The sequence below is a fragment of the Trichosurus vulpecula genome, chromosome 4 (assembly GCF_011100635.1).
Source record: "Trichosurus vulpecula isolate mTriVul1 chromosome 4, mTriVul1.pri, whole genome shotgun sequence".
Taxonomy (NCBI): Eukaryota; Metazoa; Chordata; class Mammalia; order Diprotodontia; family Phalangeridae; genus Trichosurus; species Trichosurus vulpecula.
This window is the reverse complement of record NC_050576.1, coordinates 430,699,760-430,712,999: the sequence shown is the minus strand read 5'-3', so window position 1 is coordinate 430,712,999 and position 13,240 is coordinate 430,699,760. Positions and strand designations below refer to the sequence as shown.

Sequence of the window (13,240 nt, the reverse complement as noted above, 5' to 3'; positions counted from 1 at the left end):
AGCTTCCTCCCTGACTCTTGTAATCCTTTCCTTCAAGGGCTAACTCAGGTGACAGCCTTCCTGAAGCCTTTCCTCAATTCCCTCCTCCGCCAGCTCCCTCTGGTAGTGATCACCCCCTCCTCCAGCTTTTCGCTGCACTTGGTCCTGACTCCGAGTTCTTCACATTCTGGCTGGAGACTGGTCACTAGTGAATGTGTCTTACCTTCCCAGCTGGTAAGACATGTGAGGGCCAGTATGGCACCTTTGGCACAAAGTCAAAAGCTGGGCTTTGGATCTCAATGCTTCAAGGAGCTGTGATTCATCCCTGTAGGGAGACCCGTGCAGAAGGCAGTGTTCAGTGGACAGAGCCCTGGGTTTCCAGTGGGTTCAAATTCTGACCCTACTTAATCAAGGCAGCTTATGAAGATGTGGGGCACTGTCAGACTCAGTTCTGGGGACACACAATCAAATAGTCCCTGCGTTCGAGTGGCTTCTACTGGAGAGAAAGATTGAGCAAGCCACGTAACCTGTATGGGGCTCAGTTTCGTCATCTATAAAAGGAATGGAACTGAGCCGGGCATGATCTAGTCTATCAATGCCACTAGCATCTCACTCCAATCTAGGGCCTGCTGTTTCCCTCCTTAACTCATTGTTTTTTTATTTTGGGAGCATGATGCCTGTGATTTCATTGATATAAAGAAACTCTCCCTACCAACGGGGGAAGTGGCTATGCCTGTGCCCCCCAATCCTCCTCTCAGGCTGACAGGAGAATCTGCAGGATCTATGGTTGGCAAGTTGCTTTTTTTGAGGGCCAGATGCAATAATATCCAGTGAAGGAGCTCACGTCTCAGGGCTCTGTGCCCATGCCTACCTTGGAGCCTGGCTCCTATTCTGCTAGTGAGGAGCATTTATGGAGGAGTGGTCATGACCCAGGTGGTGAACGAACTGTGCCTGGAAGCAGTGGGAGAGCAAGATTGGAAGGCCCTGCCAATGGCAGGTCAGAGGTCAGGGAAGAGCTGGAGGAGATGCCCAGAAGCTGGATCCAGCTGAGAACTCAGGCATGGCCACATGGCTTCTACGGTGGCTGCACTGGGGGAAGGGTTTAAATCTGAGCTCCTTCCTACACTTTGGTTTCCCTGAGGACTGAAAAGCATGTGGGCTGCTTGGTCTGAGAGAGGCTGGGGGTACCTAGCCCTTTCCTGCCTTTGGGTTTAATCCTTTTCTTCTGTTGTTATAGGTAAAGAATTATATTCAGTTATGTCATCACACTTGGCTGACAGACTCCACTGTGCCATGCTGGCACAACTGATTCCAATACAATGCAACAAGGGAAGAGGGTGGTGTTTGCCAGGGGTGGGGGCTTGTAGTAGCAATTTAGGTTTGAAGATCTTTCCTACCCATTAATAGGCCATGTGACCTGCTTATGTCACAGGAAGCCCAAGACACAGTGGTTGGAGGAGCTTCCTGACAGGAAAAGGAGAGGGAGAGAGAGAGAGAGAGAGAGAGAGAGAAAGCGTGAGAGAGCAGTTACAGCTGCTAAAAGTTGCCCTTGTGATTCTTAGACCTGAACAGGCTGACTTAGCTGTACTGTGAGTTTGTCTTTGGGAAGCCCCCAGCAGAGGGTCGAAGAGGTTTCCAGGTTGTGATAGTATGTATTGAATGCTTTGCTGCTCTGACGGATTGTTGGGTAGATGGCTTATGGGACCTGGTTCTCTGGTGTCTGAATAAATGGTTCACTCCTTCTACCTTCTATGTGGAGGGTCTCGTATACTTTGCTGTACAGAACCACAGAGGCATTTTGACAATTGTCATCTACGTTGTTATTATTGCCTCACTGTTTCAAGGCTGAGCTATGAATCCAATTAGATAACGCCTTTTACGCCACATTCTCATTCATGATGCACTCTAAACGTACAGAAAGAGCAAATCTAGGAGACAGAGACGGTCCCTTTGAGGTCCCTTCCAGCTCGAAATCTAGGCTCCTGCCCTCCTGGGTCACTTCTCTCTGGTCTCATTTTCCTCATGTATAAAATTATAGAGTAGGATTCAATAACCTGTGAGTCTCCCCCTGTCCTAGATCTATGATATTATAAAATTTAGGTCTTGTCTTCTGTTCACTCCCACCACACCACAGGGGCACGACGATCACTGTTGTGTTGGCTTCAGAAACTGTCTCAAGAGGAGCCCTATGAAACTGTAAACATGCTACCTAGGAGGAATATTTCCTTTGAGCACTGAGGATTATGGTTAATGGTTGGCAGGACAGGATAGTAAGTTCTGAAGGGCCAGAGTAAGAAAAGAAAGATCTAGAGCATGGGCTACTATGAGGGCAGTGAGGGGTCCTGGGGACCAGGGGGGATAGTTGGTTCTGGAATTGGGATTGGCCCTGAAAACAAGTCATCAATTTAGAATTTTGCCCTGAGTCAGCCCTTGTGGGAAATGTCTATGTGAGACAGGGCAGTACAGTGTAATCAGTTGTGATTTGGGAGTGGAGTACACAGGCTCTGTTATAAGCCATATGACCCTGGGAAATTCGTTTCCCCTAGTTGGGCCTCAGTGTCCTAGTTAGTAAAATGGGGGAGGGGGATTAGGTGGTCTCCAAGGTCCTCTGCAGAAGTCTATGACAACAAAGTGTTATTGATTTCCATGGCTTGTAGGAGACATGGTTTGCTGTTGCTACCCGCGGTTGTCTGTTCCAAGCATTCCTGATTCTCAGTGAAAACACACTTCTACTCCAATATACTCCAGACCCTCCCTTCCTGCCCATCACCTTGACCTGAGCAAGCAAACTGTAGCATTTTGGGAAACACAGAATGAAGGAGATGGATTTTTACTATTGTCCTCTCTAGCACTGCTTTGGGGGATGCCCCAGATTCCATTGACTGGCCTGCTCTTTGGACACAAGCAGCCCTGCGCACTGGGGGTCCTCCCAACCTGTTCCCATTGATGCCTCTTTTGGAGGGCTCCCTGGATTGTCTGCAGAGCTGTATCCTGGTGTAGTGGAGAGTAGGGTTGGGTCAGGGATGCCCGCTGTGGAGGAGAACCGGAGTGCACAGGGGATGGCTGTCTTCCAGGATCTTCCTGCCTTCTGCTCCTTTGATTCTCTGCTGAGGGAAGGTCTACACTCTCAGCATCAGCTAGAACTAACTTCAGGGAAAACAGATAATGGAGAAGATGGATGAATGACCATCATCTTCCTCATCACAGACGCATCAAACACTTCACTATCTACAAATCCTCTTGCATTTCTCATTGCATTTAATCCTCACAATGACCTGGGAAGGTCGGCCCTGCAGGTAGCTTTTTCCTCATTTTGCAGACAAGTAAAATGAGGTACAATAAAGTCAAGTGATTTATCTGTGTGACCTTGGGCCCAAGCACCCTAAACTCTCTGAACTTCAATCTTCTCCTCCTGTAAAATGATAGGGTTAGGCTTGAGGGGACTTCCATCGCTGAATCTATATCCTAAATATTGTAACTTACCTAGGGTCACAGACATGTGAAAAGATGATTAAATATTTAGTTTCCACGATATGATGGAGCCTCTTTTCATGAGCCATCCTATATTTTTGGCTAACTGCACCAGGTACATCACTTTCATATCACCAACTAAACTAAAAGTTAGTTCATATATCCTGTAGGCTTGATAGGGCCTTTCACAGTATTGGTCACATAGTAGGTCTACAGCAAGGAAAAAAAACCCCTCCTTGGTTGATTGGTCTCTCCTTTTCTTTCCTATTCTCTTTCCTCCTTTACATACCCTATGCTCTGGTCAAACTGTCCTCTCTGCTATTTAAATCATGCCTCCGACATTCACCAGTGATGTGACCTTTGAGAGAGACCCTTTGCCTTCCAGTGCCTCAGTTTCCTTATCTTTAAAATGAGGAAATTGAACTCGGCCTCTAAGTTTCTTATGCTAGATCTATGCTCCTGTGATTCCCCATGAGTAACATGGCACCTGTGTGATGTGGTTTAAAACATGCCGTAAAGATTCCACTTCTTCCTTTAAAGCCTCTGCCTCCTGGAGATCTCCAGTTTGGGTGGATTCCTGGATTCAGAGAAGGGAACGTTTTAATGATGTGAATAGGCCTTGGGGACATGAGTGAAAGCAAATACCCAAGAGAAAAGTCTCAGTAAATACACGCACCAGCTTCTGAATGTCCAGCTTTAGAGAAGATATGGTCTTCTCCTTCTTAGCATTTTGTTCCTGTAGCCTTTCTCTTAGCTGAGTCAGCTCCTTGAGCCTAGATGGGGAAAGCCAGAGGCAGAGCAGGACAGTGTTGTCCAAAGAGAGAGGAATGCAAAGGCTGAAAGAGATGGTGGCCAGACCCAAATTCAAATGGGAGAAACCTGAAATTCGTTTAGATTCAGTGGACATTTCTTAAGGACCTACTGGGCCCTGAGTATACAAACACAAAAAGAAAGCAGTCCCTGACCTCAAGCAGCTTACATTCTACTGGGAGAGAAGAGAGACAAAAGGCATGTAAATGAGTACAGAGGACCAAACATGAGCCACTGGGAGATCAAGGAGGGCTGCATGGAGGAGGTGGCATAGGAGCTGGGTCTTGGAGGAAGAGGATTCTGAGAAGAGGAGCTCCCAGAATTCTAGAGTTGGGAGGAACCTCAGGTGTAAGTATGACCCGTAACTGAAAAAGAATTCCCCCCATGACATCCCCAACAAGTACTAGTCCAGCCTGTTCTTGATGACCTCCCAGGAGGGAGAACCCACTAATTTCCAAGACAGCCATTCTATTTTGTGGACAGCTCTGTTTGACCGTTTTTCCTGATTTCGAGCCTAAATTCTCCTCTTTGTAAATTCTACTCATCGGTACTGGCTCTGTCCTGTGGGGCCAAGCAGAATAAGGGTAATGATGACCCTTCTAGTACTGGAAGACAACTATCATGTCCCCTCTGGGTCTTCTTTTCTCTAGGCTAAATGTGCCAATTTTCTTCAACCAATTCTATGATATGGACTCAAGGTCTTTTAACCCCTTGGTTGTCCTCTAGACCTTCTCCAATTTCTCAATAACCTTCTTAAGTGGCGGTGCACCAGATTGTATATGGTACTCCAGATATGGTCTGACCTGGGATAATAATCTCTTTATGCCTGGGAGCAACGCCTCCCTTAGAGCATCCGAAGGTCAAGGGATCTTTTCTGGCTGCCAAATGCCAGGCTGACTCATATGAGGAAAAAGTACATTCCATGGGCACATGCAAACCATGGGATTCCAGATAGAGCCTCCTTCCCAGAGCCCCTGTCCCCATTTGTGTTTATTCTCTTTATATCTATGTTGCCTCTGTTTTTGTATGTCCTTGCCACCCATTAGAATGTAAGCTCACTGAGAGGAGGAATGATTTCGTCTTTGAACTTGTGGTGCCTGGCACGTGGGAGGTGCCTAACATATGCTTGTTGGTGACTGACCAATTCTCCAGGGCTCTTCTGCGCCTGTTGCTCTTACCTGGAGTTGAGCTCTACTTTCTCAGCGTCCCAGCGACTCTGGAGCTGGATCATCTCTCGCACCTTGTCCCGAAGCTGTTGCTCCAGCCGGTTGCTGTAGCGTGCCTGCTTCTCCATGGAAGAAAGCGCATTGCTCTCAGACAGCCGCAGGTTGGAGTCGAGGTTGAGACAGGCAGTTTGCAGTCGGCGTGCAGTCCTGGCTAGGTCCGACTTCATATCTGTTAGACCTCTGCTGGGGGAAGAGAGATGGGACTGAAGAGATGGCTTTGCCTATAGCTCATCACTACACCACCCCCCCACTCCCCTACCCCCGCTTCAGTTTCCTCATCTTTAAAATAAAACGTTTGGCCAAGGTGGACCCAATTCTAAACCGTACAAAAGAAAACATTATTTGAAATTTGTGAATGTATTTGAAAAATTTATATTCTAAGTAATGGGACTGTTGAGTCAAGGGCTATGAGTGTTTTTGTAACTTATGCAGCACATTGCCAGGCTGTTCTTCAAACAGATTCCACTGATTTGCAATTCCACCAACAATGTTTGAGTGCATATGTCTCCACAGCTCTGCCAACCTTGTATTTTCTTTTGAGTGAGGGAGGGAGCATTGTTATGGGTTTGAAGTGATACTTCAAAGTTATTTTAATTTACATTGCTTCATTTTTAGGGGAAATATTTTTAAAAAGTTTAGGAAAGTAGCCCAAGTCCAGAGGGAGCTGATATAAAAATGGGTAACATAATATAGTAAATAGAGTCCTGCACTTGGAGTCAGGAGTATCTGAGGATCAAATTCCCCCCTCCAACATTTAGTAACTGTGTGATCATAGCAAAATCACCTAATTTTTCTGAACATCGGTGCCTAAAACTGTAACATAGGACTACTAATATCTATAGGAACTAGAGTTATTATGATGCTCAAATGATATATATGTATATATATATATATATATATATCATATATGTAAAGTGCTTTGCATTGAAGCACTGGATATGTGTGGGTTACTATGGATTATTATGGGTTTTCATGTTACTATGATTTGTATTCATATGTCGTTCATATCCTTTGATCATTTTCCCATTAGGAGTTGAGTTTTACCTTTGAATATTTTGTCCAGTTCTTGACAGATTTCAAATGTTGATTTTAACTGTTATATCGGTAATAATGTTTTACTCATTTCTTTTCCCTTTCTTTTCTTTTCCTTTTAACTCTGACATTTTAATTGTACAGATATTTCCAATTTTATATAATCAAATATTGGTATCTTGTCTTTAATAATTTCTTCTGTTTGCTTATTAGATCAAATTAATCTACTCTAAACAAATGAGAATATATTATTATATGTTCTTCCATCTTTTAATATTTGTTTTAGCTTATAATCTAGCTAGGATTTAGTGTGGTACATGGTATGCATTTGAGTTTATTTTTCACCTTATTGCTAATTTCCTCAACTATACTTATTGAATAATGAACCATTTCTCAGTTTTTATTTTCTGTAGGCTCATCAAAAATTATTTTTGTATCAGTTTGTTTCAATGTATGGGGCTTGTATTTCATAGTCTTCCCCTAGTAGTTTGAGATAGTTTTGACATTAGTTTTTTTGTTAGATGATTTGAAGTCTGGAGATAAAAATTCACCTTCCTAAGCTTCCTCCCCTCCTCCCAGTTTCCATTTGATATTCTCATCTAGTTGCTTTCTCATGCAAATTTAATCTTTTAAATTCAAATTTTAAAAAGAAATCCATTAACATGTTTGTGGATATATAATTAAATCTGTAAATTAATTTAGTGAGAATCATGATTTTTGGTAAGCTGATTCAACCAATCCATGCAAATTGACTATCCTTTAGGTTACTAAAATGTTTCTTTATATCTGTCACAACAGTTTTGTAGTTTTTTTTAACCTAATAGCGTTTTTCTAGATAAATTAATTCCCATGTGGTGAGTAGTTTTTATTGTTATTATCAGTGGAATTTTTTTATGATTTTTAAAAACTTTATTGTTCATTTAGAAAAGATCAAATTGCATTTATTTATAACTTAGTTTGACTTTAAGTCAAACTCTCCCAAGGATACTTGCATTGCCAGTCTTATATCAAGTGGCAAAATGAAATACTTTCTGTTACAGGACATTCAGACATCAGTGAGCAAGTGGGGACATATACCATGGGGGACTCTACCTTTTGGTCCTTCTGCAGGCAAGGTCCAATGTACCTTCTAGGAGTTTCCATTCAGAAAATGCTGACACAAGTTCAATGACCTTATGGGGTCAGACTGTGCCACCAAGACAGTAGAAGATTTGGGTCGTCAGTGATTGAATTGATCCATAGGATGCTAAATAATCAGTGATTGGAGTTGGTTTAATTTTTAAAAAACTAAATAGACTAATCAACTTATCTTTCATTGTTATATTTTTAAGTGATGAAAGATTGATATATCAAGAATCTGGGTGACCTTGGGCAAGTCCTTGGTCTCTGTTTCTTCATTTGAGGGATTATGGGGTTGGCATCAGTGTCCCCTAAGGGTCCTTCTAGCACTAAATCTATGATAATCACTCCTTCCATTAATGTAAATCTTAACTTGTCTCTAACTGATCCATCTTTAAAAATCAAGAGAAGCTCAGAGAGATTGTGATTTATTTACTTGTGGCCACACAGATTTTAAATGTCAGAGGGGTAATGTGAACCCAAGACTTTCTGATTCTAAGTTCATCATTCTATCATATTATGATAGAGTTCTAGATTTGGAGTCAGGAAGTCCTGGGTTAAAAGATGTTTACTAGCTATGTGACTCTAACACTTAACCCTTTAGTACCACCAGAAAACTCTCGATGGGACTATTAGTTGTAGAAGAGTAGATGATCTACATTTCCATGTCCTGCAGCTCCCTACCTCTGTACATCAGAGCTCTTGACCCTCAAAATGCTGTAATCAACATCATTATCTTCACCTTCTGCATCATCAAACACACAACCGAAAGGTAAAAATTCCAAATTATTCAGAGGTTTTGAAACAACCACATTAGAGACTAAATAACTGGATGACTGACTAATAGCTGCAATTTTCTTCCAAGTGTTTTGGTACTCCGTAGATAAAGTCTATTTTTATTGGTTTGTTTAATGTTACAAACATCTAGTTTAGCAGTCACATCTGTGTTTATCTGTGTTACACCTGTTCTATGTAGCCCTATTACTGAGACTAAAGATCCTGTTAGCATATCCTTAAGAGCCAAATGGAATGTTGCAGAAAACGTAGTTTGTGTTGACAGTTGAACTGCCTACCTATGTAATCAGGGAAAGGGTGTGTATGTGTGTGTGTGTGTGTCTGATATTCTTGATTTGTGAGAAGAGAGAGAGGAAGAATGTGAGGAGAAACTTCTTAATCAGATCTCTTTTAGCTGTGGTGTTGTAAAGAGGATTCTTTGAAGAGTCTGTGAGAAGCTGGCAAGTACAGCATATTCTTGATGGCTTGTTTCCTGTAATGACTGCAGAAAGGTTACCTTTTTACTGAAAAGGACTAATTCAGTTCCCGAGAAACTGAATTTAACTATTATCTTGAGGAGTTGTGTGAAGAAGATTCTTAAGAGACTCTAATCTATATCGGAATTAGTTGAATGGTAAAATTGTTTTCTGGGTGTGAAGAGGAGTCATCTGTTGTTATATCAAAGGTTTGAAAAGGCTGGTTGTGAACTTCCTTGTAATAAGATATTGTAAATAGTTATCTATGCCTTCACTTCATTGTTGATTTCATTTGTTAGCAAATTGTGCAAGAATAAAGGTAATTTCCCTAGTTCATTCAATAAATAATATTTAATGAACTGGGGTGGAGATTTGAGGCAACTTATTAATTACTGAGAGTTTAGTTTTATTAATTAATAAGAAGCTATCTCATCATGACCTTGGATTTCTTTAGAACATAGGATGACTAAAGTAAATCTAGCAAGAGTCGTGGTGAGGCTGAAGAGTGATGTATGAGTGAGTCTGGTCAAGGAATCTCTAGAATTTGAGACTGGAATGGACCTCAGGAGCCATCGAATGAAACATAAAGTGGAAAGAATCCCAACAAGTGGTTTCTAGCCTATGCTTGGTTGACTCTCTCACCTCTACACCTTGTACACTTGTTCATCCCCCTCTCTGTTGGTCCTAGAAATGTTCTGCAAAGCTCACCTCTCAGCGGCTGCTTGGAGCTCAGCAAAGTTGCTCCGGAGAACCACAGCATGTCTCCAGAGGATTAGGATCCCTTTTGGTTCTTTCCATAAGAGTGCCTCAGAGCTCTAGGTTGGGAACAGCTGTTTTAACATTTTTGGTTAATGCATGGGGGACTACATGTCTGTCTGGGGGAAATCACAGAATCATCGATCTAGAGCTGGAAGGGACCTTAGTTGTCATCTTGTCCAGAGGTGCCAAACTCAATGTCTCCTAGTATAGCTTGAACTAGATTAAAATGTAATTGGGAAATACTTGACAAAATAAATAAAAATATTATACAACATAGATAATGTAAATTTTGATTTTCCAAGTCATCCTGTTGCCTGCAGGGATCCCTCACATTAGAGTCTGACACTGCTGACCACCCCTCATTTTACAGATGAGGACACTTTGTACCAGGAAGGTTAATTTGACCTACTTCTGGTCACACAACTAGTCCTTGGGACTAGTAGACTACATCTGTAGAATGAGGAGAAGGGAAAGAGGTGACGGTTAGGGCCAGCCAAGTGTACGCTGTTGGAACCATATCACTGTATTTCTGTCCCTCTCCTGTCCACCCCATCCTGGGCACCTAAAAGGAATGGAAATATATGAGAAAGCAAGACTCACAAAGCAAGTAAAAAAAAATCAATGCTTCTATTCCTGTTCTTCTTTCTAGGAGCCTGCCACGTTTTTCCTCCCCTTGGTCTGAGAGCTTGAAATTGAAGGAGTTTTCATCATGGGGAAGCCGTGGTTGGGGATGTACCTGGAATCCCAATGGTGTCTCCTAGCTCCATTTATGAATTCCTCTCTCCTAGGGCCCCATGCCTTGAGCTCACAAATGATCCTGACTTTGACTCAGGCATAGAACTTTGCTAAGGTCCCAGTAGGAATGTTTGGACATGGTAGTGCTAGGAGTCTTATCAGCTATCCCTCCTTCCCTGACTCTAAGGACTGGGAAAAGGGAAGCTCCAAAAACCACCTCTTTCTCCTTCCACCAGCGGAGTTCTTTCTGCTCCAGCTCATCCCTCAGCCTGCTCATGCTGCTGGCCATCTTGTCCTGCTCCTCAGCCAGCCTCTGATTGGAGTTTTTCATGTGTTCTAGCTGTTCCCGGAGAAGAGCATTCACTTGGGAAAGGCTTGAGCTCCTGGTAGGGTTGGGAGTTTGGGGAACAACACAAACAAGACCATCAGAGTGTCTATCCTGCAGACAGTGGGACTGGGCGACCAGATTCCAAATAAAGGAAAGTTGTGACTGGCACAAAAAGGATGCTTCTACTTTGCTACTGTAGGATTTTAGTATGTCCCCTCACCAAACTGAGTCTTAACTTTCTTCTGTAAAAGAACAGTATTGGACTAAATCAGACGTGTTAAACATGTGACCCACCGAGGAGTTTTGTTCCAAGAAGGGACATGGTCAGGAAAGTGACTTTGGGAGCTGCATGGAGGAATGACTGAACATGGGAGAGACCAGAGTCAGGGACCCTTCTTAGGGGCTGTTGCAATTGTCCAGGCAAGAGGGGATGAGGTCTTGACCCAGGGCAGTGGCTGAATGTATCTGGAGAGAAGGGCTTGGGTGTGAGTCCCCTTCCAAGCAGGAGAGTGAAGTATTCTCAGTTCTGTTCCTGCCCTGTATGACCTTGGGCAAGCTGGTTCCACTCCTGGGCCTGGGGGGAGTTCGACTCAGTGGCCTCTAAGTGTCTCTCTGGCCCTAGGTTTGTGACTCTTGCATGTCCTCCTCAAGTGGCTAGAGGCTTACCTCTGTTCTTCTTCTTCCAGTCGAGTGAGGGCTTCATCCAAGTCTGAACTGTACTCATGTTCTGACTGGCGTAGCCGCTGTTCTGCAGATTGGAGCTTTGTCTGCATCTGGGAGGGGTAGATGGAGGAAAGGAAAAGGTGGCATGATCGTCAGCCCCCCAGAATACTTGGTGAGAGTATGAGATTTGGAGCCTGGAGGGAGGGCTCCAGGGCCAGAAGGGAAGTTAATAAGAAGATGTTTATATCAGTTTCCCAAAGGTCCTCCTGAGGGCTATTTTGAGAGACAGCCAGGTGGTGTATTAACACTGTACTGCCGTGGGTCCGGGAGGCCTTTTAATTAAGAGGTAGGTAAATAAGTGACACGTTGTGGCTGACATTTAGTTGCCATAATAATACTAACTAATGTGTGTGTAATGCCTTGCATCCACTTCCTCTTTTGAAACTCACAGCAAGACTGATGTGGTAATATAGGTATTGTTATCTCTATTTCGGAGAGCAGAACACTGAGGTCACTGAACTCCATTGATTTGCTCAGGGTGACACAGGGAGTGTTAGAGGTGGAATCTGAACCCGGATCTTCCATGCTCCAGGTCTAGCACACAACCTCTTATCTACACAAGCCCTTCTGCCTAGGTGGGTAATATTTGGGATTCCCAAAGTATCTCTAGAGGAGCTAGAACGTTAGATCGGATATGATTCAGTGAAACCAGAAAAGGACAAATGTAAAATTTTACACTTGCGCTCAAAAGATCAACTTCACAAGCATCAGAAGGGGGAGGTGTGGCCAGAAGCTCTTTGTCTGAAAAAGATCTGGGGGTTTCAGTGACCTTCAAGTTCAATCCAAGTCAGTGGTAGGATATGGCAGCCAGGCAACGACGACGGTCATAGTAAGAGAAGCACAGCACCCAGGAGTTATAAAGTGATGGCCTGAGTCTATTTTATGCCCAGTGTATAATGAGAAACCTGGGGGATCAAAGGGGTTACATGGCTTTTCAGTAATCGAATAGGGATTGAGTCTCTAGACAATGGTCTTCTCATTCTACCATACTCCCTTTCTTAATAGAAAACATTTTTGGAATTTGTAATTTAGAAAAATCTATTCCTCCGGGAGGTGCTTGGATGCCTTGCTCTGTGGGGTGATCTCAGGACTAACGGGCAAATGCCTGGTAGCCATTGGCTCCTCCGGTGCCGGGTCGCTGCCGGCGGGGGAGGAGGGGGCTTCACGGGAATGATGATTCTCATACGCTGGAGCCCAGAATTTGAGGTGCTGAGAAGTTACAGGGGGTCTCCAAGGCCGCAGAGTGAAAGTCAGAGGCGGAGAGAGGCTGACTTGGGAGACGCCCCTCAGTTACAGTAGTAACGCCCGCGGGGTCATGGGGGGGTTCGCCATCACCCAGGGGATGCTTTCTTTTTGTTATGTGAGATATGATTAAAATCCTTGCAAGGGAGTTTGTGCAAAGGCATCTGAGAGAGGCCCCTATGGCTGCTTCAGCTGGCGAGAAGAGGCGCGCAGCGCGGAAATGCCCCGGGGAGTGAGATTTGTAACGGGCATTCCGCTGGGTTAGGCCAGCTGCCAAAGGGGAATGATTAAACACACGCTCGGTCCTGGAGGGAGTGACATGCAAGTGGCCTATTGAACCAAGGGCTCCGTGCCCCAGGCGCATCCTGGCACTTCTAGGGCTGAGCCTGCTAGGGAAGGAGCGAGTGCCTTGGTCAGGCCATCGTACTAGACCAAGTGAGAAGGGGTGGCGACTCGGAGTATGGAAGGCCTGGGTTCAAATCCTACCCCTGACACGCACCAGCGGTTTGAGCCCTTCCTCCCAATTATTCCCCACCCCCCCATCGGAAGCGCAAAACGAGACGTCA

The 13,240-nt window shown here is 44.0% G+C and overlaps 1 protein-coding gene across 1 annotated transcript in view; it reads right to left on the bottom strand.

Annotated features, from left to right (window-relative positions):
• Positions 1-13,240, bottom strand: part of CROCC2 (ciliary rootlet coiled-coil, rootletin family member 2) — a 124,574-nt gene that overhangs the window by 93,772 nt on the left and 17,562 nt on the right. The window contains exons 5-11 of the mRNA XM_036757719.1: positions 11,376-11,482; positions 10,599-10,764; positions 9,596-9,702; positions 5,439-5,666; positions 4,127-4,223; positions 3,938-4,027; positions 2,914-3,126 (exon numbers count right to left, since the gene is read on the bottom strand). Coding sequence (XP_036613614.1) covers positions 2,914-3,126; positions 3,938-4,027; positions 4,127-4,223; positions 5,439-5,666; positions 9,596-9,702; positions 10,599-10,764; positions 11,376-11,482 — 1,008 coding nt within the window. The remainder of the gene's footprint in view (positions 1-2,913; positions 3,127-3,937; positions 4,028-4,126; positions 4,224-5,438; positions 5,667-9,595; positions 9,703-10,598; positions 10,765-11,375; positions 11,483-13,240) is intronic.